This window comes from Oncorhynchus kisutch, linkage group LG3 (assembly GCF_002021735.2).
Source record: "Oncorhynchus kisutch isolate 150728-3 linkage group LG3, Okis_V2, whole genome shotgun sequence".
In the NCBI taxonomy this organism is placed as follows: domain Eukaryota; kingdom Metazoa; phylum Chordata; class Actinopteri; order Salmoniformes; family Salmonidae; genus Oncorhynchus; species Oncorhynchus kisutch.
The window spans coordinates 9,355,210-9,383,081 of record NC_034176.2 but is presented as its reverse complement, the minus strand read 5'-3'; the positions used below and the strand labels follow the sequence as shown (position 1 = coordinate 9,383,081).

The window sequence follows — 27,872 nt, the reverse complement described above, 5'->3', positions numbered from 1 at the left end:
TGTTGTGTGCCTTCTTTTCCAAATGTCTAGATTCTGGAATGTCCATTGAAGGCCAAATCTGTGATACATGTCTTAATGTTCAATAGTCAATTCAATGAACGGCAGGGAAGCCTAGTGGTTAGAGTGTTGGACTAGTAACCGAAAGGTTGCAAGTTCAAATCCCCGAGCTGACAAGGTACAAATCTGTCGTTCTGCCCCTGAACAAGGCAGTTAACCCACTAGGCCGTCATTGAAAATAAGAATTTGTTCTTAACTGACTTGCCTAGTGAAATAAAGGTTAAAAAAAACTATGGCCGTTGATTTTTGAAGAATAGAACTTTTGCGAGTTGCTTAATTTATTTTTGTGAGCTCACTACAGCTGACTTCATCTATCTTAACCCAAATCTAAAGTAAAATTATCCCATTGTTCATGTTTTTTTTGGTTCCATTAGAGCATTGGTTTGTAACAATGTATATCTTCAAAATATATTTAAAACCATCATGTCGATCTCATGGACTGTCGGACCATAACCCCATGAATTTTGGGAGTGGTCACATTTAGCTACGCCCTCCCCTTTCAATGGCTTCAACACCCTCCTAGATATAGCTGCATTGCTTGTTGTCCTGGCCCTTTCTAGCGTGAGCTTTGTTCTTTGTGTCAGTTGCCCTGTCTAGATGTGTCCTTTTTTGTCTATGTCTCTTGTATTTATTAAGAGATTGTTTTTTAAATGAAATGTGCGTTATAAATTCAATGTATTATTATTTTAAAACAGACTCCAGATTGTGACTTTAATGTCCATAGCTCATTAACACTCGTCGCTAACATTGGTCCATTGGCATGAGGATGTTAGTTCTATTTGCTACTATAAAGGCCTTCTTTCTTATTCAATATACATTATGGAACCACTATACCATCATAGATCCTCTGAATGAAGGGTGCCATGAAAACAAACAGATGTTAATCACGGTGGCTGGGGATGAATCAGGTGGTTTTTAATATTCCTTTCTACCCGGCAACACTTTCTTGTGACCAGAGCACACCAGAATCAGCCCTTCCTGGGTTTCTTTCTCCCTTCTGTTCATTGAAGCATAGACAGATCTTGCCTAGGGCTTAGCTTGGTCTCCTTCTCAAAGTCTGTTTAAAAAAAAGAGGCTGGGTGGAATGGATTGGTTGGATCAGTATTAGAAAAGAGAAGAAGAAGGATAGAAAGGATGCCATTTGGGACACAGACAAAGAGTTTAGAATTTGTATGTGAACTCAGGAGAGGAATCTTTCCACTGACTCCAGTAGCTCTGAAGAACAGCTCCGCAGGCCCACCAGCAGTTCTCCCTCCTCGTGACTCATCATGGCTCCCTGCTTCTCCACTAAGGACAAGTTGTCATCTGATATTAAGCTGCTCTCCGACGTTGGGCTGATGATGATTTGCGGGATACTGGAGATGTGAGAAAGCTGGGCTCGTAAACTAGGGGAGTCCAAGGTGCTCCTGCGCTCGCTGCCGCTTTCGCTCTCTGTCGTCTCTCCTCCGTTGGTTAGCTGGACACTCTGGCTCCTCTTTGATAAGAGCAGCAGGGGGGCGGCTGCCATGCAGACGGAGCCAGACACTACCTCGTGTTCACTGGCGCTCATAGACTCCTTCAGTGCGTGGCTGGGCTGAAACACAGATACACAGATACATGGTCATGACGACAGTAAATACAGGGCTGATGTTTCATGTAGTCCCGTGTGGCTCAGTTGGGAAAGCATGGTGCTTGCAACTAGGGTTGTGGGTTTGATTCCCGCTGGGGCCACCCATATGAGGAAAAAAAACGTGTGTACTACTATATTTGGATAAAATGTTTTCTAAACGGCATAAAAGCACCACAATGTCCACCAATCAAGTAGTGCAATTCAGATCAATGTGTGGTCACAACACGATGTTCAATGACTGAGGAGAAATACCAAACCAATGGCAAAATAAAAGGCTAACAACACTGCAAGTATCTCTGCTCTCTCACCTTCTCTGCAGCACAAATAATCTTGGTCTTGCAACATTTGTCTTTGGGCATTTTAAAGGACGAGGTGCTTCTGAAGGAGGAGTTGTTACGCTCTGGAGGATCCAGCACCACATCCCCAAACACCTGTGGTTAGGAACCATATATGGATTTAGTTCAACTTTTTTTTTCTCAACTTTTGACAAGAAAAACCTGAGGGAGCCATAATCTTCAAAAAGCAGAGAGGATTGTTCTGAGATGCCTGTGAGGGTAGCAGCAGGGTCGAGACAAGAAAAGACCCACATGGCACAATGCCTTGTCTGGGATCAGTGCTCATATTAGACAACATTTCATTTGTTTCACCTACAGCAACAGAAAAAAACCCATTCTAATATGTTGGTAATAAACAGTGTCCTCCCTCCTTAAACTGAAGTGTTTAAACATTGACCCTGTGTGCTCTATTTTGGTCTAAAGTTAAATTACCCCATTGTTTATGTTTTTGGGATCCATCTGAACATTTGTTTGTAACAATGTAGAGCTTCGATCTCATATGGTTGTTGAATGCCAGTAGTTTACAGTGAAGTTCTGCCAGAGGGAATGATAATATTGATAATGATAATGTTGACCTGAAGTCAAACCTACGCCATTGATCTTACTTTAGCTCCAGGGTGAAGTTTCCCCTAGGTACAGATCTAGAATCAGCTTCCCCTCCCACAATCATAACCTTAACCATTCATGGGGGAAATGCACAACTGACCCAGCTTCAGCTTACACCTTACCATACTGGAGGAGATGGAGGATGTGGCGCAGAAATGGGTCCTTGAGACGGACGACTGCCTGCTGATAGTGGAATCTCGGAAGGATGACTCGCTGTTGAAGTCCTTTTTGTCCTTTCTCGGTGACAGACATCTCAAACAAGGTACCTTCTCTGCCAATGTGGTCCTGTAGATGACATGGAGGACCAAAAAACAGTTGAAACACGTATTTATTTGTATTTTTTACAGTAGCACAGAGCAAAGTGAATTTTCCTAGTCAGGGTTGATAAAACACATCTATTCATTTATTCAGTCATTTGTTTATTTATTTATTTATTCATTCATTCATTCATTCATGTATTGGATTTTCGTAACACACAGTAGTTTACCTGTACTTAGTGTGTATAATGGCATAAATAAAAGGGTTGTAGATGGTAGAGGCTTTTGCTATAACTGCAGGCACGGCTTTGGAGTAGGGTGACAGAATGTTGGCGTGTCTGAAAAGACAGAAGACAAGTAAGTAATCTCTCCATTATCCAGTAACGAAGGCAGTGTTAGGATTATACAAAACATCTATCAACAGCTGGACCAGGGTTTATGTACCTTCCAGGACAGATGGAGAGAAGTATTTAAATGTTATATAACGAAGCCTCTGTCTCAGTAGTAATGGGGGGAAAACACATGGCTAAAGATTTCATGACAATTTCATTCAATTAACGAAGAGAAGAGGTTAGTTACCTAGTTGTTGAATGTATTAATTTGAATCTTTCAATTTTATATACAGTATTTAGTCAGCTACCAATTGTGCAAGTTCTCCCACTTAAAAAAATTAGAGAGGCCTGTAATTTTCATCATAGGTACACTTCAACTATGACAGACAAAATGAGAGCGAAAAATCCAGAAAATCACATTGTAGGATTTTTAATGAATTTAGCATTATGACATGACTTTATGACAAGCCTACATTATGACATGACTTTATGACAGCCTACATTATAACATCACTTTGGCTGACTAAATACTTTTTTGCCCCACTGTATATATATTATTTTGTTTGGGGGTGGGATATTTTAACTTTTTGGGAGTGACAGAGATATATTGGAAATGAGAGAGGTGACAGAGAGAGAGGGGCGGTGGGGCTGGAATTAATTCCCAAGATTTTACATTTTCTTATAGAAATCAAGAAAATCCCCCCACATTTTTGGAAACAAGAACAGAAATGCCAAGTTTGGTGGTAAATCTAATCTTGAAAAGTGCAGAATACCTCCAGAAGGATCTGAATGTAAAGCTAGTGAAAATAAGAATACCCCTCAAGGCAAGTTCATCAAAATGACAACGTAAGATAAACATACCCACACACGGGACATCCAGTAGCTCTAGAAATATATTACAGTAATGTTCTACGGACGTACACACACGGGACATCCAGTAGCTCTAGAAATATATTACAGTAATGTTCTATGGACGGACACACAATGAACATCCAGGCTACACTAGTATCTTGGAAACCTGGACATGGCTACATTAGATGATGTCAAAAATAATTACATATAGCCATTGTAGATATGCACGACCATTCAAAAGTTTGGGGTCACTTAGAAATGTCTTTGTTTTTGAAAGAATAGCAATTTTTATGTCCATTAAAGAAACATACATTTTATCAGAAATATAGTGTTGACATTGTTAATGTTGTAAATAACTATTGTAGCTGGATATGATAGATTTTTTATGGAATATCTACATAGGTGTACAGAGGCCCATTATCAGCAACCATCCCTCCTGTGTTCCAATGGCACGTTGTGTTAGCTAAGCCAAGTTTATCATTTTAAAAGGCAACTGATCATTAGAAAACCCTTTTGCAACTTTGTTAGCATAGCTGAAAACTGTTGTACTGATTAAAGAAGCAATAAAACTGGCCTTCTTTAGACTAGTTGAGTATCTGGAACATCAGCATTTGTGGGTTTGATTACAGGCTCAAAATGGCCAGAAACAAAGACCTTTCTTCTGAAACTTGTCAGTCTATTCTTGTTCTGAGAATTTAAGGCTATTCCATGCGAGAAATTGCCAAGAAAATGAAGATCTCGTATAAACACTGTGTACTACTCCATTCACAGAACAGCGCAAACTGGCTCTAACCAGAATAAAAAGAGGAGTGGGAGGCCCCGGTGCACAACTGAGCAAGAGGACAAGTACATTAGAGTGTTCAGTTTGAGACACAAGTCCTCAACTGGCAGCTTCATTAAATAGTACCAGCAAAACACCAGTCTCAACCTCGACATTGAAGAGCCGACTCCGGGACGCTGGTTTTCTTTCAAAAACAAGGACATTTCTAATGACCCCAAACTTTTCAACGGTAGTGAATATGTCAAATCAAATCAAATAAATCGAATCAAATTTGTTTTGTCACATGCGCCGTATACAAGTAAACATTTCACCTTACCGTGAAATACTTACTTACAAGCCCTTAACCAACAATGCAGTTCAAGAAATAGAGTTAAGAACAGATTTACTAAATAAACTAAAGTAAAAAAATAAATAACAAGCAACACAATAAAAATAACAATAGCAAGGCTATGTACAGGGGGTACCGGTACCGAGTCAATGTGCAGGGTACAGGTTAGTAATGAGGCTATATACAGGGGGTACCGGTACCGAGTCAATGTGCGGGGTACAGGTTAGTGGAGGTCACCCAAGCTTTTATATATTTTGTATACACTTACCCTGCCCAGGAGATCATGGTGACGGTGGCATACGGCGACCAGGACAGCACATACACAACAATGACCACAAAGGCGATTTTGGCCAGCTTCCACTCATTCCTGATGCTCTTCTGTTGGATCAGTGTGCATTTCCTCACCTGTGTCCCCAAGTTCTCCACTTCCCTGCAGGAACAAACAGAGGAGCCTGGCTGTTAGCTGGAAACAATGACACAAAGGACAACCCACATGAAAAAAAATACTACAGTTTGCTATAGAATACTACAGTACTTACTATGGAATTCTATAGTAAACTGTAGTATACTGTAGAATAATATACTACACACTGTAGTATCCCTCAGTCAATTGTAGAACTTACTAGAGGATGTTGCATTCAGTGGAGGCTGGTGTGAGGAGCTATAGGAGGACGGGCTCATTCTATTGGCTGGAATATAATAGTTGGAACAGAGTCAAACGTGGTTTCCGTATGTTTGATGTTTTTGATACTGTTCCATTGACTCCATTCCGGCCATTACAATGAGCCCATCCTCTTATAGCTCCTCCACCAGCCGCCACTGGTTGTAGTATACCGTAAAATTCTATAGTAAATACAATAGTATTATCTGCAAAAAAAACACTGTAAATATTACAGTAATGTCAGCCAAAATACTACAAGTTTTTTAACGATAGTAATAGTACAAGTATTTAATTTGCATATACCCTGCCCATTCCCCTTCCCCACGTTCCAAATTGTGCCACCCATAACTGAGAAACCTACATGCCAAGTATAGATTATACATTGTGTTCCCTACAAATTATGAGCAGAACTTTTGGATTATCTGTTCAGACCCCAGGTTTACCTTTGTAAAGGTTATGGACAATGTGCTCTTAGTATTTGCCCAGTAGGTTCATTCTGTATCTAGAGGACTCCTGATATTCCCAGGACTGACAAGTAAATTATAATTTTTGTTCTTCATCTGTTGTCTTATGCTGTTTATTTTTTGCCAGCTAGGACCATCTACTTAAGTGCTGCCTGTCTTCCCAGTGTTCTACTTGGTGTGTGAACTGCTGACTGCTCATAACTTGCAAATGATTGTTGACACATCAATCCGGGTTAAGGGGCAGGACAACTTGTGACTTGTTTTGGTAAAACTTTACGGAAGGGGGAGTGGTTTCTCCTCTTCTAGGCAATCAGCAGTTAGTGTTAGCACTTCAGTCCCTCCTGGTTTCTCAGCTGTAATCGGCGGCCTCGTTGGCAAAACTAAGACCGTGGCCAAAACAAAGATGGTTCTGCTGAGTTGTTCGAGGAAGGTAAGAGAGGAAGTCTCCACGCCACTCTCTCACTCGAGTACCTAGTCATTTTCTGTTCTCGTTTTGCTATTTTGTAACTTTGGTAATTATGTGTGTGTTTTCTATACCTGTTAATTCCTCTCCCTGTAGGCTTTACAGACACTCTCCACCCCCTGGCTGCAACCCTTCTAATTTAGTGTACCCTGCGCACACAACCCATGTGGAATTCCGTGTCTCAACCTCCCGACGTCTGCCTTCGATTCATTTCTTTCCAACTCTTTCTTTCCCCTTCATGCCTTTTTTGACCTCCCCTTTCCCAATCACCTCCAATTTACAAGGCAGGCAATACGCTTGACCTCATCTTTACTAGAGGCTGACAGCCTACTAATCTCACTCCAAGTCTCTGATCACTACTTTCTTTATTGTCTCCCTCTCCTCTGTGCCATATTGCTTAATAAGGCCATGCTCATGAAAATAACAAACTGTCCTCCCTCATCTTAAACGGCACAGACCGCCACTGGTGTGGAAGGAGGTGAAGCAGTAATAGCTGGCATTTCACTCCCTGACTGTCTCGAAGCATGGCATTTGATTAGCTACGGTGGGGCATTGCCGGAGTATTTACATGACATACATGTAACCATGTTATGTAATACTGTCAATGTTTTTTGTCAGGGTTTAAAGAAAAAATAAACTCGGGATGTCCTCTGTATTATGACCACACTATGAGATGGATGCCCAGCACTGTGGACAACCTGATAGTTCATCCTGATTATAGTGATCGTCTATGAGATGGATGCCCAGCACTGTGAACATCCTGATAATTCATCCTGATTATAGTGATCGTCTATGGGATGGATGCCCAGCACTGTGAACATCCTGATCATTCATCCTGATTATAGTGATCGTCTATGGGATGGATGCCCAGCACTGTGAACATCCTGATAATTCATCCTGATTATAGTGATCGTCTATGGGATGGATGCCCAGCACTGTGAACATCCTGATAATTCATCCTGATTATAGTGATCGTCTATGGGATGGATGCCCAGCACTGTGAACATCCTGATAATTCATCCTGATTATAGTGATCGTCTATGGGATGGATGTCCAGCACTGTGGACAACCTGATAGTTCATCCTGATTATAGTGATCGTCTATGGGATGGATGTCCAGCACTGTGAACATCCTGATAATTCATCCTGATTATAGTGATCGTCTATGGGATGGATGCCCAGCACTGTGAACATCCTGATAATTCATCCTGATTATAGTGATCGTCTATGGGATGGATGCCCAGCACTGTGAACATCCTGATAATTCATCCTGATTATAGTGATCGTCTATGGGATGGATGCCCAGCACTGTGAACATCCTGATAATTCATCCTGATTATAGTGATCGTCTATGGGATGGATGCCCAGCACTGTGGACAACCTGATAGTTCATCCTGATTATAGTGATCGTCTATGGGATGGATGTCCAGCACTGTGAACATCCTGATAATTCATCCTGATTATAGTGATCGTCTATGGGATGGATGCCCAGCACTGTGAACATCCTGATAATTCATCCTGATTATAGTGATCGTCTATGGGATGGATGCCCAGCACTGTGAACATCCTGATAATTCATCCTGATTATAGTGATCGTCTATGGGATGGATGCCCAGCACTGTGAACATCCTGATAATTCATCCTGATTATAGTGATCGTCTATGGGATGGATGCCCAGCACTGTGAACATCCTGATAATTCATCCTGATTATAGTGATCGTCTATGGGATGGATGCCCAGCACTGTGAACATCCGGATAATTCATCCTGATTATAGTGGTCGTCTATGATCCTAAAGTGTCCCGTGGCATAACGTTTCCACGTTACAGATATATTCTTAGCCTTCATCAAGGTGGATGTGGGTGGACATAATGTATGCTAGAATAACCATTGTGTAACCATTTGTAGTTACAGTATATGTCACATAAGCTGACATATTAGTTGTTCGTTACTTATCTAATCACATATTCGTTATATGTCACAAAGCATGGCTGGGTTTAGGGACAGGTTCATGGTTAGGGTTAGGCTTAATGTCTTGGGTGGATTTAGGTGTCCCAGCCTGAGAGATTGTGGCTTCTCAGTTATAATATGATGGGCGGCAAGGTAGCCTAGTGGTTAGAGCGTTGGACTAGTAACCGGAAGTTCAAATCCCCGAGCTGACAAGGTACAAATCTGTTGTTCTGCCCCTGAACAGGCGGTTAACCCACTGCTTCTAGGCCGTCATTGAAAATAAGAATTTGTTCTTAACTGACTTGCCTAGTTAAATAAAGATAAAATAACATGATTGTTATGATTAGTAGTGTTATGCCACCCAAGAAACTGGCACAATAGACCCACCTGCTGGCAGTGCGGATAGCCAGGAACATAAAGAGGTAGCAGTAGAAGATAACTCCCAGTGGGATGAAGAAGGTGAAACAACACAGCATCATGGTGTAGCTCTGGTTGGCGTACGTGTATGTGACATAATCCCAAGTGCAGGAAGTCATGAGGCCCTCTGGGATATAGGAGCCTGTAAGAGCCGATACAAAACAAATACACACAGTGTAAGTCCTGGCAGGCCTTGGATAGGATAGGATAGATGTTTTGTTTAATGGGTTGGGCGCAGCACAGCCCATGAAGCATTTTAGTGGTTAAGTGCTTTGCTCGAGATCACAACAGCAGAAATATTGGTGCCAGCGACCCTCGATCCCATCAGCCTGGCAATCATACATTTTTACATTTACTTCTTAGCATATGTGAATTTGAGTTGTTGGTGAAAGGACTTACTCCAGCCAATGAGTGGGGCAAAACTCCAGGCAAAAGAGTAAAGCCACACCATTAGTATTGCCAGGGTGGTCCGACGCCTTGACGACCGACCGAGGGCCTTGAGGGGCTGGGTGATGACCAGGTAGCGGTCAATGGAGATAGCCAACAGGTTGATCATGGAGGTGATGCCAAAGAGAGCCCCACAGAAGGCATACATTTTGCATCCTGCAGACACACAGTTCAAATGCAGGTCAAAACCAACAATGTTCAGAGATTCAGATTGGAACCGTCGATTAGAAAATGATCAATTGTCAAACATGAACAAATAGCATCAAATAATGTTTTGTGTTCCTCTTCGGGAGTTCACTGTCACCATCTACTATGGTGGCTGAATACAATGGGCAACATTTTTGTAGTGCAAAAAAATGTATTGTGCAAAGAAATACCATAAACCTCATTATAATCTCGCCGCTAAATTTTATTGAAATTATTTTTCAATAATGTGCATTATTAGGAGACGATTGTCTAACTAGTTTAGTAAACTGAGCAGTACATAAATAGTAGCCTCTTTATAGCGCACATTGTAGAAGAAAAGTTGCACCAGCTGCTAGATTATAATGAGGTTTATGGTAAATTTTGCACAATTCTTTTGAACTATATGACAAACAATGATTGAGATGGTGCGGTGAAAAAAAATGAGAGAAAGGGGGATAATGACTTACCGTACTCGCCAAAAATCCACTCTTTATAGAGACAGTTAATGAAGAAGATGGGCGACTGTGTGAAAGCCATGAGGAAGTCGCTCACCGCCTGGTTCATGATGAAGTAGTTGGGCAGATTACGCAGTTTCTTATTACTGTAACACAGGTAGGTGGGAATACGTTGTTATTATATATTATTATATATTACCACATTTCAAATCCATGAGCACACAAATGGCATAGACCCATACAAATTAAAAACAAAAATGTTTTAAGTGAGAATAGACATTGGTCTGAAGCTGAAAAGAATAAAGGAAATTCACATGAGCACCACGATGCCTATTCCACCCATGCTCTACCAAGGATTTCCAGCACCACGATGCCTATTCCACCCATGCTCCACCAAGGTTTTCCAGCACCACGATGCCTATTCCACCCATGCTCCACCAAGGTTTTACAGCACCACGATGCCCATTCCACCCATGCTCTACCAAGGTTTTCCAGCACCACGATGCCCATTCCACCCATGCTCTACCAAGGTTTTCCAGCACCACGATGCCCATTCCACCCATGCTCTACCAAGGTTTTCCAGCACCACAATGCCTATTCCACCCATGCTCCACCAAGGTTTTCCAGCACCACGATGCCTATTCCACCCATGCTCCACCAAGGTTTTCCAGCACCACGATGCCTATTCCACCCATGCTCTACCAAGGTTTTCCAGCACCACAATGCCTATTCCACCCATGCTCCACCAAGGTTTTCCAGCACCACGATGCCTATTCCACCCATGCTCCACCAAGGTTTTCCAGCACCACAATGCCTATTCCACCCATGCTCCACCAAGGTTTTCCAGCACCACGATGCCTATTCCACCCATGCTCCACCAAGGTTTTCCAGCACCACGATGCCTATTCCACCCATGCTCCACCAAGGTTTTCCAGCACCACGATGCCTATTCCACCCATGCTCTACCAAGGTTTTCCAGCACCACGATGCCTATTCCACCCATGCTCTACCAAGGTTTTCCAGCACCACGATGCCTATTCCGCCCATGCTCTACCAAGGTTTTCCATAGGCATCGTGGTGCTGGAAAACCTTGGTAGAGCATGGGTGGAATAGGCATTGTGGTGCTGGAAAACCTTGGTAGAGCATGGGTGGAATAGGCATTGTGGTGCTGGAAAACCTTGGTAGAGCATGGGTGGAATAGGCATTGTGGTGCTGGAAAACCTTGGTAGAGCATGGGTGGAATAGGCATTGTGGTGCTGGAAAACCTTGGTAGAGCATGGGTGGAATAGGCATTGTGCTCGTGACATTCCTTTCTTTTTCGGCTTCAGACCAATGCCTATTGTCACTTAAAATGTAGTTTTTTGTTTTTAATTTCCGTGGTTTTCACACCGGAAGGTGATTATGCAACATTATTAATACAACATTATAATACAGCATAGCACAGCAATAAAAGTTAAGTAAAAGTACACAATAATGACAAATGGCAACAGAAATAATGTAGTTATTTGTATTTTAGTTCATATTAACAGCTGATTTTCCAGAGGGAAGCATGATGGAGTAAACTGGGAACATCTTCCCTGACCTCTATTGAGACAATCAAGAAAACTCCTGGAAAATACACACATAATCAACATGTACCCATGAACTATTTACATGAAAATGTACCTTATAGTTTACTGAAAAAAAGGCCTAGTACTGCATTACCTGTAAACAAAGGTGAGTTATCACTAAATATAAAAAGTACAACCAAATGTACATTCATCAGATATAGTCAACTTTGTAACTACAATTCAGGGATGGCCACAATTTGCTCTTGACAAGCTACAGGTTTATGCAGGCTTTTGAATAGCTGAGGTCTCGATGAACAGCTGAGGTCTGGATGAACAGCTGAGGTCTCGATGAACAACTGAGGTCTCGATGAACTGCTGAGGTCTCGATGAACAGCTGAGGTCTCGATGAACAGCTGAGGTCTGGATGAACAGCTGAGGTCTGGATGAACAGCTGAGGTCTCGATGAACAACTGAGGTCTCGATGAACTGCTGAGGTCTCGATGAACAGCTGAGGTCTCGATGAACAGCTGAGGTCTGGAAGAACAGCTGAGGTCTGGAAGAACAGCTGAGGTCTGGATGAACAGCTGAGGCCTGGATGAACAGCTGAGGCCCGGGTGAACAGCTGAGGTCTCGATGAACAGCTGAGGCCCGGATGAACAGCTGAGGACTCGATGAAGAGCTGAGGCCCGGATGAACAGCTGAGGTCTGGATGAACAGCTGAGGTCTGGATGAACAGCTAAGGTCTCGATGAACAGCTGAGGTCTGGATGAACAGCTGAGATCTCGATGAACAGCTGAGATCTTGATGAACAGCTGAGTGGTAGAATCAGGTGTGGTAGCACTGGGTTTGAACAGAAAAGCGTGAATAACGCTGTGGATCATCAAGAGCAATTTTGATAACTCCTGATACAAACACTGCTACAAATGACAAACTGTTGAGAAACGCTCGTTGAGAAACGGCTGTAAAATACAGTCATTAGACAAATTATAGACATATTTACAAATCTGAAACTGGATAAATTATTGAATACAAAACTTCAGCTACAAATGTCCTAAGTAATGCTGTACACAGCTGTCCAACTCCAGTAAAATAATTGTCTTCATTAATAAATGGCAGTAAACAGTAAATAGGAAAACAGATGGGAGTACTCACAGATATGGAACAGAACATTTATTTTAACTATTGATAGTGTGCAAAGTACCATGAGCGTGCATTTGAATTGGCATAAGTTGTTTGTCAGTTCCACATGGGCCAGCTTGCATTTCTCTGTGACAGGCGCACGCCCTCAATCCGTCACTCTGACATATAGCACAGTGTCCCTGGGCAGTACTGTAGGGATGGCGTGCATCTCACGGATGAGAGCAATGACCTCTTTCTTCCTTGAGGGTCTGAGAGCTGGTCTCTCCTTCGTTCTAGGAAGATGCACACAGTAAAACACACCACCAACACACTCACTGCCACTTGCCTGCCACTCCATGAGTGGTTAAAAGGTTATTTTAATAAATACAAATAAGCACTGTGTGTCAAAACTACACACTAAAGAGAATGGTCAAAATGTACCCTCCTTCAGTTCAGAAGGCAGTGACACTGACCATTAAACTACGAACCTTGTTATAAACATGTCAACTTGTCAACACACTATTTAACTGGACAATCTGGTGATGACAGAAAGCTTTCGTTGCACAGTTTTTGTTGTTAATTCACTCAGTACTAATTGAATGTTTGGTTAAAAATAAATTGTCTGAAACAGTTGATGTGTTGAAAACAATCTCATTTACAGTGCATTCGGAAAGTATTCAGACCCCCTGACTTTTTCCACATTTTGTTACGTTACAGTCTTATTCTAAAATTGATTACATAAAACCTTTTCTTCATCAATCTACACACAATACCCCATAATGACATCACAATACCCCATAATGACATCACAATACCCCATAATGACATCACAATACCCCATAATGACATCACAATACCCCATAATGACATCACAATACCCCATAATGACATCACAATACCCCATAATGACAAAGTGACAACAGGGTTTTAGAAATTTTAGCAAATGTATATAAAAAAATACAGAAACACCTTATTTACATAAGTATTCAAACCCTTTGCTATGAGACTCGAAATTAAGATCAGCTGCATCCTGTTTCCATTGATCATCCTTGAGATGTTTCTACAACTTGATTGGAGTCCACCTGTGGTAAATTCAATTGATTGGACATGATTTGGAAAGGCACACACCTGTCTATATAAGGTCCCACAGTTGACAGTGCATGTCAGGGCAAAAACCAAGCCATGAGGTCGAAGGCATTGTCCGTGGAGCTCCGAGACGGGATTGTGTCTAGGCACAGATCTTGAGAAGGGTACAAAAACATTTATTCAGCATTGAAGGTCCCCAAGAACACAGTGGCCTCTGTCATCCTTAAATGGAAGAAGTTTGGAACCACCAAAACTCTTCCTAGAGCTGGCCACCTGGCCAAACTGAGCAATCGGGGGAGAACGTACTTGGTCGGTGAGGTGACCAACAACCCAATTGTCACTCTGACAGAGCTCCAGAGTTCCTCTGTGGAGATGGGAGAACCTTCCAGAGGACAATCATCTCTTCAGCACTCCTCCAAATCAGGCCTTTATGGTAGAGTGGTCAGATGAAAGCCAATCCTCATGAAAAGGCACATGAGAGCTGCTTGGAGTTTGCCAAAAGACACCTAAAGACTCTCAGACCACACCATGAGAAACAGGATTCTCTGGTCTGATGAAACCAAGAATGAACTCTTTGGTCTGAATGCCAAGCGTCACATCTGGAGGAAACCTGGCACCATCCCTATGGTGAAGCATGGTGTTGGTGGCAGCATCATGCTGTGGGGATGTTTTTCAGAGTCAGGGACTGGGAGACTAGTCAGGATCAAAGGAAAGATGAGTGGAGCAAGATGAAAACCTGCTCCAGAGCGCTCAGGACCTCAGACTGGGGCGAAGATGCACCTTCCAACAGGACAACGACCGTAAGCACACAGGCAAGACAATGCAGGAGTGGCTTCAGGACAAGTCTCTGAATGTCATTGAGTGGCCCAGCAAGAGCCCGGACTTGAACCTGATTGAACGTCTCTGGAGATACCTGAAAATAGCTGTGCAGTGACTCTCCCCATCCAACCTGACAGGTTTTGAGAGGCTCTGCAGAGAAAAATGAGAGAATCTCCCCAAATACAGGTCTGTCAAGCTTGTAGCATCACACCCAAGAAGACTCAAGTCTATAATCACTGCCAAAGCTGCTTCAACAAAGTACTGAGTAACGGGACTGAATATTTATGTAAATGGGATATTTCAGTTGTTTATTTTTATTACTTTAGGAAAAATGGCAAAAGAATGGCTGTTTTTGCTTTGTCATTATGGGGTATTGTATGTAAATTGATGAAGGAAAAAAACTATATAATAAACGTAAGAATAAGAATAGAGTAACAAAATGTGGAAAAAGTCAAGGGGTCTGAATACTTTCCGAATGCACTGAATACAGTTAGGCCATTTATAGAGTTAGTTCTAACCAAGTTAGCAAGCATGGCATTGTATTTGGACTGCACACAGGTTCAGTTGCACTAGCAAGCAATGATGCTACTAATGTGGATGGCAAATTAACATTTTTGTGAAGACACTGAAAAGTAACTTGACACTATTGATCAGTGGATTATAATGACCGAGTAGCTAACATTAGATGAGCAATTGTTTAATTTGTTTTTATTATTTAACCTTTATTTAACTAGGTAAAACCCATTGAGGATAAAAACCTCTTTTGCGAGGGCGACCTGGCAAGAAGTCAAAACAGGGAAATAGCAGCGTGTCCAAAAAACACTACAGAAAAATACAGAATACACATAAGACAAAGTGTCACAAGTTAAAGATACAATTGAAGATTAGAAACAACTGCAGTTTTACAAACAGTATTGTCGATCAGAGTCTTAAAAACAGACAAGGACACTAACTCCCCTAACTTTAAAATCTTCTGAAGTTCCAGGATGAAGGGGCATTATGGGAAAAAGATTGTTTCCCCTTCTCAGTTCTAGCCTTAGGAACAGACAAGGACAGCAGCGACTGAAAGACAACTGTATTGAGTGACTAATCTGATCAGTAAAGAACAGAGATGCAAAGGGAGTTGTCCCATGAAGGTTTCGTATACATTAAAGTGTACCAGTGCTTTAGTCTCCTGGTGGAGAGAGGGGTCTATTGCAACATAGCACACAGATCACAGTGATGGGTAAGTGATCTAGCATTGTTAATAGATCTTAAAGCACCGTGATACACTGTGTCCAGAGTTTGAGGTACTTGAGGCCTGCATATAGACAATATCACCATAATCCAGCACAGATTTTTTTTAAAGTGCTTTGAACAAGATATTTTCTGACTAACATTGAAAAGCAAGATTTGTTCCTGAAACCCAAACCCAATAGAAATCCAATACAACTTCAGTTTCTTGGTCAAGTTATCAATATGCTGTTTAAAATTCAACTTTTCAACTAACCAAATCCCAAGATATTTATAGGAGGTCATCCTATCAATTTGCTGGCCTTTTATAGTTCAAATCTGCACGTGACTCCATCTGTTTACTTTCAGGGAAGAAAAAAAACATAATCTTTGTTTTCCTTTCATTAAAACACACATTTCAATTGGAAAAGCTGCCTTTGAATAACATCAAAGGCCAACTGTAACAATGCCCATTGCATGATGTATTATAAATGAGCAGCGTGGCAGATTCCCACAGTTTGGTGTTGACTATGAACTTTACTTAGCTAGGTAGCTAGCTAGCTATGCTTTGTGGAAGAAGGTAGGATGTAAGTTATTGTTGAGTTGTTATACACAAATATTCCACATGAAGGCGGTATTTAAGTCATGGAACATTTTCTACTGCAACGTGACCCTAATGAACTACAGTCCATGCATGCATTATAACATTAGCTTAAATAGTACTCACACACAACAACTTAATGTTTCTAAATGATTTCTTTATTCAGACAAAGGGTACTGCTATGGGATCCCCCATGGCTCCTAACTATGCTAATTTGTATGTGGGTTACATGTAGAAACAGTCCATTCTCAACTCTCTCAAAAATATTTTCTTGCCTAACGTTATTATTTGGAGTTGGTACATGAATGATATTTTTGTTCTATGGAGGGGTGATGTAAAACAACTCCAGGCATTCCATGCTTTTACTAACTCTTGTTCTGAGCACCTGAGATTTACTATGCAATCTGACACACGTCAAATAAGTTTCCTCGATCTTATGATCTTGTGTTAGGATACTGTTCTATGCACTGATCTTTACAGGAAATCTACTGATTGTAACAGTTTGTTGAGGGCTGATAGCTGTCGCCCACTTCCTTTGAAAAACAGTTTGCCCTACAGCCAATTCTGTCGAATCGAAGGAATTTGCATTCAAGTAGAGGGGGTACACAGATGGTCATATTAGTACTGCCATTGATCAAATCCAAAACAAATTGAGACATGATGTCTTTCAAGGACAGTCGCGCAAAAAGAAGCATTATTGTGTTCTTACTACCCCCAATTAAAAGTGCTTTGAACAAATTAAGGGAATCGTTCACAAACATTGGCACATTCTAAGATCCGATGACAGTATCAGCAATGCGTTTTCGGACCCTCCCTTGGTCGTATTCTTGCGGTGCAGAAGCTTACAGATGGTAGGCAATTAAGGTCACAGTTATGAAAATGTAGGCAACATCTTGGCCATGTTCTGTTATAATCTTCACCCGGCACAGCCAGAAGAGGACTGGCCACCCCTCATAGCCTGGTTCCTCTCTAAGTTTCTTCCTAGGTTCTGGCCTTTCTAGGGAGTTTTTCCTAGCCACCGTGCTTCTACACCTGCATTTCTTGCTGTTTGGGGTTTTAGACTGAGTTTCTGTACAGCACTTTGTGACAGCTGATCAGCTGAAGTAAGACAGGCTTTATAAATAAATACATTTCATTGATTGATCATCCTCGCAGTGGCAGACCATGTGTAACAACACCTGCACAGGATCGGTACATCCAAACATCACAGCTGCGGGACAGGTACAGGATGGAAACAACAACTGCCCGAGTTACACCAGGAACGCACAGTCCCTCCATCAGTGTTCAGACTGTCCGCAATAGGCTGAGGACATCGTTGGACCAGACAGGACAGGCAAAAAGTGCTCTTCACTGACGAGTCGCGGTTTTGTCTCACCAGGGGTGATGGTTGTATTCGCATTTATCGTCGAAGGAATGAGCGTAACACCGAGGCCTGTACTCTGGAGCGGGATCGATTTGGAGGTGGAAGGTCCGTCATGGTCTGGGGCAGTGTGTCACAGCGTCATGGTCTGGGGCAGTGTGTCACAGCATCATCGGACTGAGCTTGTTGTCATTGCAGGCAATCTCAATGCTGTGCGTTACAGGGAAGACATCCTCCTCCCTCGTGGTACCCTTCCTGCAGGCTCATCCTAACATGACCCTCCAGCATGACAATGCCACCAGCCATACTGCTCATTCTGTGCGTGATTTCCTGCAAGACAGGAATGTCAGTGTTCTGCCATGGCCAGCGAAGAGCCCGGATCTCATTCCCATTGAGCACGTCTGTGACCTGTTGGATCGGAGGGTGAGGGCTAGGGCCATTCCCTCCAGAAATGTTTGGGAACTTGCAGGTGTCTTGGTGGAAGAGTGGGGTAAAATCTCACAACAAGAACTGACAAATCTGGTGCAATTCATGAGGAGGAGATGCACTACTTAATGCAGCTGGTGGCCACACCAGATACTGACTGTTACTTTTCACCCCCCTTTGTTCAGGGACACATTATTCCATTTCTGTTAGTCGCACATCTGTGGAACTTGCTCAGTTTATGTCTCAGTTGTTAAATCTTATGTTGAATATGTTCCTACAAATATTTACACATGTTAAGTTTGCTGAAAATTAACGCAGTTGACAGTGAGAGGACGATTCTTTTTTTCTGAGTTTATATATAAAATATAGCTAGCTAGCCAACATTAACTTAGTATCTTATTCTATCTATCAAATGTATGTAGTTCTGTCCTTGAGCTGTTCTTGTCTATTGATGTTCTGTATTTTGTCATGTTTCATGTTTTGTGTTGGACCCCAGGAAGAGTAGCTGCTGCTTTTGCCACAGCTAATGGAGATCCTAATAAAATACCAGTATGTGTGGTGTATCATTACGTTAGCTAGTTGGCTAACATTACAGCTGCTGGCTAGCTGGGTACCTAACGTTAGCCAATCAAAACAAAACCACATTCAGGTCACTAACAACAACTAACCCATTTTTCAAGTTGGACAATTATCTGTATGCATTTATTGATTAACCTCAGCTTGAGAACCAACATATAGCTATCTATAGTAGCCTAGGTTTGTCCTGAACCACTTCCTATCATGGCTGGCTGCTGCCTGGATGGTGTTGTTGAGTTGCTGGCCCGGTTTGACAGAACTCTGAGATTCAGTTGAAAAGAGATGTTAGCATTGCAAATGCTGCAAAAAGGTAGTTGGTTCTTAATGAACGGAATTGTGCACGTCAAATTGAGTAAATTCATCCTTTTTTTATTCCAATGGTCACTTTATGGACGCTACGGTCTCATTTTAATCTGAGGTCTAGAATTTGAGCTAGCTAGCCGCAAGTAATAATCTTAAAACTCAACTGCTAACCACCCTGTTAAAAAACCTCGTATGTTGTTTTCGGTAAAAGACGGACAGCGCATGACGAGAGGCTGGGAGTGCATTAAATCAGAGATCCATATAAAGATGGGCCCTTATTCAAAAAAATTGCTCATCATGTGTGGCTGGGATCATTCAAAAACATTGTTGTATTGTTGTTGTGTAAGGATGTAATACAATGTGAGGGCCTACATTTGGACATCCATTCAACAAGCACTTGTTGAGTTTGTGGTGGCTAAAATCTTTTCACATGATCACCATGTCCCTTAATACATCCCCTACTCTCTGATTAATGGGTCACTATAAGTCTTAAATCTCCAAGGACATTTTTCTTATATATATTTAAAAATGGTATCAATTTATAAAATATGTATTATAGGCGCGACAATAGCTGTTGGTTGAAGCTAACTGTTAAATTCAAATCGCCCTACCATGATATCTAAGCCAAAATGACACCAAACTCTATGAAAATTTGGCAAATCAACTTGAATGGAAGTACACAACACATGAAAACAGTCTGTCATCGATCCTCATCCACAGTAAAATGTCACCACTCCTACCCGCAGACTGCCCCCTATATTTTATAGAGTACATCAAATCAAACTTTATTTGTCACATGCTCCGAATACAATGTGTAAACCTTACCATGAAATGCTTACTTACAAGCCCTTAACTAACAGTGCATTTCAAGAAGAGTTAAGAAAATATTTACCAAATAAAGTAAAGTAAAAAAAGTATTAAAAAGTAACACAATAAAATAACAATAACGAGGCTATTATACAGGGGGTACCGGTACAGAGTCAGTGTGTGGGGGTACAGGTTAGTCGAGGTAATTTGTGCATGTAGGTAGGGGTGAAGTGACTATGCATAGTTAATAAACAGCCATTAACAGCAGTATATACATACGTGACTGTGTTCTGACTTAATGAATGCATGCAGCACCACATATGGAACAATTGTTCGAAGAGGCCATTTAATCTGGAGGAGAGCTGAAATATAAAAGCTTTCGGGTAATACCTTCTACCTTGGGACCTGACCTAATTTCAGAAATCAATTAACTTCAATAAAATAATAGACAAGACCAGGTGGAAGAGTAGGTCGGCAATACTCTTTCTGGATCAGAGCGTAATCTTATCATGCATGACCAACTTTTCTTGACCAAATGTACTAACATGCTTATATCCAGTGGTGGAAAAAGTACCCAATTGTCATACCTGAGTAAAAGTAAATATACTTTAATAGCTAATCACTAAAGTGAAAGTCACCCAGTAAAATAGTACTTGAGTAAGTCTAAAAGTATTTAGTCTTAAATCTACTTAAGTTTGAAAAGTAAATGTTATTGCTAAAAAAAATATTTAAGTATCAAAAGTAAAAGTATAAATCGTTTCACATTCCTTATATTAAGCAAACCAAACAGCACGATATTCATGATTTGAAAATTTTACGAATAGCCAGGGACACACTCCAATGAAGCATTTGTGTTTAGTGAGTCCGCCAGATCAGAAGCAGTAGGGATGACCAGGGATGTTCTCTGTTTAGTCAGTCCGCCAGATCAGAAGCAGTAGGGATGACCAGGGATGTTCTCTGTTTAGTCAGTCCGCCAGATCAGAAGCAGTAGGGATGACCAGGGATGTTCTCTGTTTAGTCAGTCTGCCAGATCAGAAGCAGTAGGGATGACCAGGGATGTTCTCTGTTTAGTCAGTCTGCCAGATCAGAAGCAGTAGGGATGACCAGGGATGTTCTCTGTTTAGTCAGTCTGCCAGATCAGAAGCAGTAGGGATGACCAGGGATGTTCTCTGTTTAGTCAGTCTGCCAGATCAGAAGCAGTAGGGATGACCAGGGATGTTCTCTGTTTAGTCAGTCTGCCAGATCAGAAGCAGTAGGGATGACCAGGGATGTTCTCTTGATAAGTGTGTGTGCATTGGACCATTTGTCTGTCCTGCTAACCATTCAAACTGTAAGTACTTTTGGGTGTCAGGGAAAATGTATATAGTAAAAAGTACATTATTCTCATTAGGAATGTAGTTGAGTATTTGTAAAAAATATATATAATTTCACCTTTATTTAACCAGGTAGGTCAGTTGAGAACAAGTTCTCATTTACAACTGCGACCTGGCCAAGATAAAGCAAAACAGTGCGACACAAACAACAACACATGGAGTTACACACGGAATAAACAAACGTACAGTCAATAACATAATAGGAAAAGAAATCTATATACAGTGTGTGCAAATGAGGTGAGATTAGGGAGGTAAGGCAATAAATAGGCCGTGGTGGCGAAGTAATTACAATTTAGCAATTAAACGCTGGAGTGATAGATGTGCAGAAGATGAATGTGCAAGTAGAGATACTGGGGTGCAAAAGAGCAATAAATAAATAAATAAATAACAATATGGGGATGAGGTAGTTGGATGTGCTATTTACAGATGGGCTATGTACAGATGCAGTGATCTGAGAGCTGCTCTGACAGCTGATGCCTAAAGTTAGTGAGGGAGATATGAGTCTCCAGCTTCAGTGATCTGGTTTGGCGACGAATATGGCGACGAATATGAAGCGAGGGCCAGCCAACGAGAGCATACAGGTCGCAGTGGTGGGTAGTATATGGGGCTTTAGTTACGTAAAGTACAGCTACTCCAAAAAAACTACTTAAACAGTACTTTAAAGTATTTTTACTTAAGTGCTGTACCCCACTGCTTCTAACAGGCAATAGTAGCAATGTTTACCAGACCTGCGTTCAACTACTATTTACTGTATATAAGGAAGTATTTAGACAACGTTTGTTTGAATATACTAGTAGTTAAATGTTGGAATGTATTTACAACTACTTCAAGTACTAATACATACTGTTATACATGAACATAAATGCATACTGTTATACATAAACATAAATGCATACTGTTAGACATAAACATAAATGCATACTGTTAGATATAAACATAAATGCATACTGTTAGACATAAACATAAATGCATACTGTTAGATATAAACATAAATGCATACTGTTAGATATAAACATAAATGCATACTGTTAGATATAAACATAAATGCATACTGTTAGACATAAACATAAATGCATACTGTTAGATATAAACATAAATGCATACTGTTAGACATAAACATAAATGCATACTGTTAGACATAAACATAAATGCATACTGTTAGATATAAACATAAATGCATACTGTTAGACATAAACATAAATGCATACTGTTAGATATAAACATAAATGCATACTGTTAGACATAAACATAAATGCATACTGTTAGACATAAACATAAATGCATACTGTTAGACATAAACATAAATGCATACTGTTAGATATAAACATAAATGCATACTGTTAGACATAAACCTACACATGTATTTGAACCCAGGTCTGAAATGTACAGGGGATGTTTTATGGGCTTCTGCTATTTTGTCTATTTCTTTGCACTGACTGTAACTTTTTTTTGTACATAATGTTTCCGCTATCGTTTCCTTTGACCAGAAAGAGCTTCTGGACATCAGAACAGCGATCACTAACGTCAATTTGGATGAAGATTTCTACTTCAATGAGGCGGCAGCACAGGACACACTGCTCACTCCGAACCAGGCCCTGATCCCCGACACTCGGAAGAGAAAGAGACTGTGACATAAAGGCTGACGTGCGGGTTGATTAAACTACAGCGACGAGCAATTAATCCACCTCTACCCTCTGTTCTATTGGCGAATGTACAATCTCTGGAGAACAAAATGGACGAGCTCCGTTTGAGACAATCCTATCAACAGGACCTGAAGAACTGCAATATCTTATGTTTCTCTGAAACATGGCTGAGCAAGGACTGAAGCTGTTTTTTCTATGCATTGGCAGGACAGAATGGCAGCGTCGGGTCAATGGGGGTGGTATATGTCTCTCTGTTAACAACAGCTAGTGCACAATCTCTAATGTTAAATCTTGAAGTTCTGCTCGCCTGAGTTAGAATGCCTCATGATAAGCAGTAGACTATACTATTTACCAAGAGAGTTTTCATCTGTAGTATATTTTTCGTAACTGTCATCACAAACCGATGATGGCACTCAATGAGCTGGGCCATAAGCAAACAAGAAAATGCTTTAGTGGCCGGTGTTTTTAATGCAGGAAAACTTAAATCCGTTTTACCTTATTTCTACCAGCATGTCACCTGTGCAACTAGAGGTGAAAAAACTCTAGATCACATTTACTCCACACACAGAGAGGCATACAAAGCTCTCCCTCACCTTCCATTTGGCAAATCTGACCAAATCTCTATCCTCCTGATTTCTGCTTACAAGCAAAAACTCAGACAGGAAGTACCAGTGACTCACTCAGTAGGGAAGTGGTCCAGTGAAGTGGATGCTAAGCTACAGGACTTTCACTAGTCTGCAATATGTTCCAGGACTCATCCCATGGTATTGAGGAGTTTACCACGTCAGTCACTAGCTTCATCAATAAGCGCATCAACGATGTAATCCTTGACAGTGACCGTACATACATACCCCAAACAGAAGCCATGGATTACAGTCAACATCCGCATTGAGCTAAATGCTAGAGCTGCCCGCTTCCAAGGAGCGGGACACAAATCCGGACGCTTATAAAAGAATCCTGCTACGCCTTCCTGACAAACAATCAAACAGGCAAAGCGTCAATACAGGACTAAGATCAAATCTTACTACACAAGCTCTGATGCACGGATTACAATGGGAAACCCAGCAACAAGCTACCCAGGGACGCAAGCCTACTGTACCAGATATACTAAATGTATTCTATGCTCGATTCGAGAAAACAAAACTGAACCATGGGTGAGAGCACCAGCTGCTCCGGATGACTATGTGATCATGCTCTCCGTAGCCAATCTTAGACCTTTAAACAGGTTGACATTCACAAGGCCACAGGGCCAGACTAATTACCAGGACGCATACTCAGAGCATGCGTTGACCAGCTAGCAAGTGTCTTCACTAACATTTTCAACCTCTCCCTGACCCAGTCTGTAATACCTACATGTTTCAGCAGACAACCATAGTCCCAGTGCCAGAGAACACCATGGTAACCTGTCTAAATTATTATATTATTATTATACTTTGAAATGCTGGTCATGGCTCACATCAAGACCATCATCCCAGACACCCTAGACCCACGTCAATTCACATACAGCCCCAACAGACACTATCTCTATTGCACTCCACTCTGCACGACAGTGGTAGTCTGATCACAGACGACGATGAGACAGCCTATATGGTGGAAGTCTGAGACCTGGCAGTGTGGTGCCAGGACAACAACCTCTGCCTCAATGTCAGCAAGACAAAGGAGTTGATCGTGGACTACAGGAAACAGAGGGCCGAGCACACCCCCATTCACATCAATGAGGCTGTAGGGGAGAGCTTTAAGTTTCTCGGTGGCCACATCCTTAAGGACCTATCATGGTCCAAACACACCAACACAGTCGTGAAGAGGACTCCTCTTCCAGGAGGCTGAAAATATATGGCAAAGGCCTTCAGATCCTCTAAAATTTCTACAGCTGCACCATTGAGAGCATCTTGACTGGCTGCATCACCGCTTGGTATGGAAACTGCTTGGCTTCCGACCGCAAGGCACTACAGAGGGTAGTGAGTACGGCCCAGTACATCACTGGGGCCAATCTATCTGCCATCCAGGACCTTTACACCAGGCGGTGTCAGAGAAAGGCCTTTTTTGACTCTTCACATATGCTGCTGCTACTGTTTACTATCTGTGACTTTATTCCTAGTTATATGTACAGACAGTATATCTAATGATGCTATAATTCAGAAATTAGTCTAGACAGCCTCTTTTTTTGTTGTTGTCCCAAAACAATTGGTTCGATTGACACCTGAGTGTAATGAATTAATAAATTACACTAATAAGAAAGTGTTTAATGACAACTTGAATAATTGATCAAGTCTGAAAATGATTGATGAGACTAGTTATAAGAATAGGCTGAAGACTTATAATTCTGGCAATACAAGACAATGACAAGTTGACTACACATTACAAAATGTCCCTGTACATTTACAGTAACATACTGGTAAACAGAGTTGCCAGCTACATTGTAATTTTGTTTTACAGCAGGGGTACTTTCCTATGTTTTATATCAGGGGTAGTGTCCTATGTTTTACAGCAGGGGTACTTTACTATGTTTTATAGCAGGGGTACTTTACTGTGTTTTATAGCAGGGGTACTTTACTGTGTTTTACAGCAGGGGTACTTTACTATGGTTTATAGCAGGGGTACTTTACTATGTTTTACAGCAGGGGTACTTTACTGTGTTTTATAGCAGGGGTACTTTACTGTGTTTTATAGCAGGGGTACTTTACTGTGTTTTATAGCAGGGGTACTTTACTATGTTTTATAGCAGGGGTACTTTACTGTGTTTTATAGCAGGGGTACTTTACTATGTTTTACAGCAGGGGTACTTTACTGTGTTTTATAGCAGGGGTACTTTACTGTGTTTTATAGCAGGGGTACTTTACTATGGTTTATAGCAGGGGTACTTTACTATGTTTTACAGCAGGGGTACTTTACTATGTTTTATAGCAGGGGTACTTTACTATGTTTTATAGCAGGGGTACTTTACTATGTTTATAGCAGGGGTACTTTACTATGTTTTACAGCAGGGGTACTTTACTGTGTTTTACAGCAGGGGTACTTTACTGTGTTTTACAGCAGGGGTACTTTACTATGTTTTACAGCAAGAAAACCAGTCCTGTGCTATGCAATGCAGAATATTACTTTGCTCTGTAAAGAACAAATAAACTTGGACAAAGTGTAAACCATAAATATGGTTAGGGATGCTGTTTTTTTTACCCTTAAAATATGTGTTGGGCAGGGAACAAAATGTAAGCCTATTCCCTCTAAAGTCCAGCAATGCAATTTTAAAAATATCCAAGTAACTTACGACAAAATCAAATGCAATAGTCATGTTTATGCCCCGGGAGGCTTTGTTCCTCCTTTTTCAGGAACTGTTAACTGTTAACTGGACTTCATCTCTCCTCAGTGAGTTAACGTTGCGTTGTGCATTTTTGGACTTTAAATTCATGATATACAGTATACCCATTGGTTCTTGAAGAATGTAACTTGTAAATGCCTCATCTGCTTAGTTCAACTGTCATACCTCATCAGAACACAAAATATAAGCTTGTTTTACCTCAAAGTATATGTCAATGTAAATGTAAACAAACACTGCATATCCTGAAAACATGGTAAAAAAAACTATAGTTTTGATATCATGGATGGTCAGTCCTTGCATCCATAGTTCTGCCTATGAATCTGAGAGTGGTTACATTTCTCCAGCCCTATCCCCCAGGTTTTTACCAAAACAGAGGCGTGGTGCCGCATCGTTCTTGTTTGAACTGCAGATTGCCTCTTTAAGCTTCCATAAATGGAGCACAGAGAGCAGCTGTGGCTACAGGCTAATGGAGTGCACAAACAACTGCATTTCAGTCAGCAGCCAGAGCTTATCGTGCTGAATTTTCTTTATTTAGGTCCTGTCCCCAGGAGTAGATTTCAAATAGATTTTCTAAATTCGGCATCATATGGAAAATCATTAGACAGCACTTCACACTGCACGCACCATTATCTTGTACTACCTGTTGCATACCCCATATCGCAATGTTCATTCAGTCCCTTCCATTCCTTGAAAATTACCACATTTGGCTCCCATCCTCTCACTTTGGCAACATCAATAGAAATGAACAAGACCACTGAGGCCAAATCAATTCTAACTAACAGAGAAGTAAGTAAATATTACACAGTGTTGACAAACAATAACCCCTGGAAATGTAAATTAACTTTGAAAGAGCTCCAAATAATATTTCATTGAATTTGATAGACCAAAAAAAAAGACCACAGCATTGTATTCTCCTCATTCACGATAGATTCTCTGAGCGACTGTAAACTGTAACAACTCATCCCCCATGCTTTCCCTCAGCCAGTCACTAACCTCCAGAAAGCGAACATGACCAATGCGTTCCCCGTCACCCCCAGTGTTCCAATGATACACACGAAGAAGGCCACGATGTAGTGGACATGGTCTGGGACGTCCACCTTCTTGAAGAAGCTGTGCTGGACTTGATGCTGCTCCTCCATGTTGCTCGCCTGGCCCTGGACCATAGGGGTACCAGCATCTGTCCAGTCCGCTCCAACGTTCCCCAGCTCCCTCTCGCTGGCTCTAGTCGCACTCTCTCTCTCCCTCTCTCAAACTCCCCCCTCTATTTTTCTGTATCTCTCTCTCATACACACAACCACTCTTTGTCTCCATCTGTCTCTCTATCTCAGTCCCTTCCCTCTTTCTCATCTCTCTCTCTCTCTTACTCTCTCTCTCTCTCTCTCTCTCTCTCTCTCTCTCGCGCTCTCTCTCTCTCTGACTTTCTCTCTCTCCAAGCCACCTCACGCAAAGCAGATTCAGTCCCATCACTGTGTGTGATTATGTC

The 27,872-nt window shown here is 41.4% G+C and overlaps 1 protein-coding gene across 1 annotated transcript; it reads right to left on the bottom strand.

Moving 5' to 3' along the window:
• Nucleotides 1–190: 190 nt before the first annotated feature.
• On the bottom strand, nucleotides 191–27,636 carry opn4xb (opsin 4xb). Its single transcript, XM_020462171.2, has 9 exons — nucleotides 27,383–27,636; nucleotides 10,211–10,344; nucleotides 9,510–9,713; nucleotides 9,081–9,252; nucleotides 5,426–5,587; nucleotides 3,095–3,202; nucleotides 2,730–2,892; nucleotides 1,975–2,097; nucleotides 191–1,630 (listed from the first exon to the last, which is right to left on the bottom strand). The coding sequence occupies exons 1-9, from the start codon at nucleotides 27,550–27,552 to the stop codon at nucleotides 1,238–1,240; spliced, it is 1,629 nt and encodes a 542-aa protein (XP_020317760.1). The 5' UTR covers nucleotides 27,553–27,636; the 3' UTR covers nucleotides 191–1,237.
• Nucleotides 27,637–27,872: the final 236 nt, after the last annotated feature.

Bases quoted from the DNA above. Each gene is read 5' to 3' on its own strand.
- opn4xb (XM_020462171.2), bottom strand. From the start codon at position 27,552: ATGGTCCAGGGCCAGGCGAGCAACATGGAGGAGCAGCATCAAGTCCAG. The intron at 9,714-10,210 runs GTAAGTCATTAT...GTGTGTCTGCAG, and splicing joins GTGGATTTTTGGCGAGTACG to GATGCAAAATGTATGCCTTC. The intron at 3,203-5,425 runs GTAAGTGTATAC...CTGTCTTTTCAG, and splicing joins ACCATGATCTCCTGGGCAGG to ACACGCCAACATTCTGTCAC.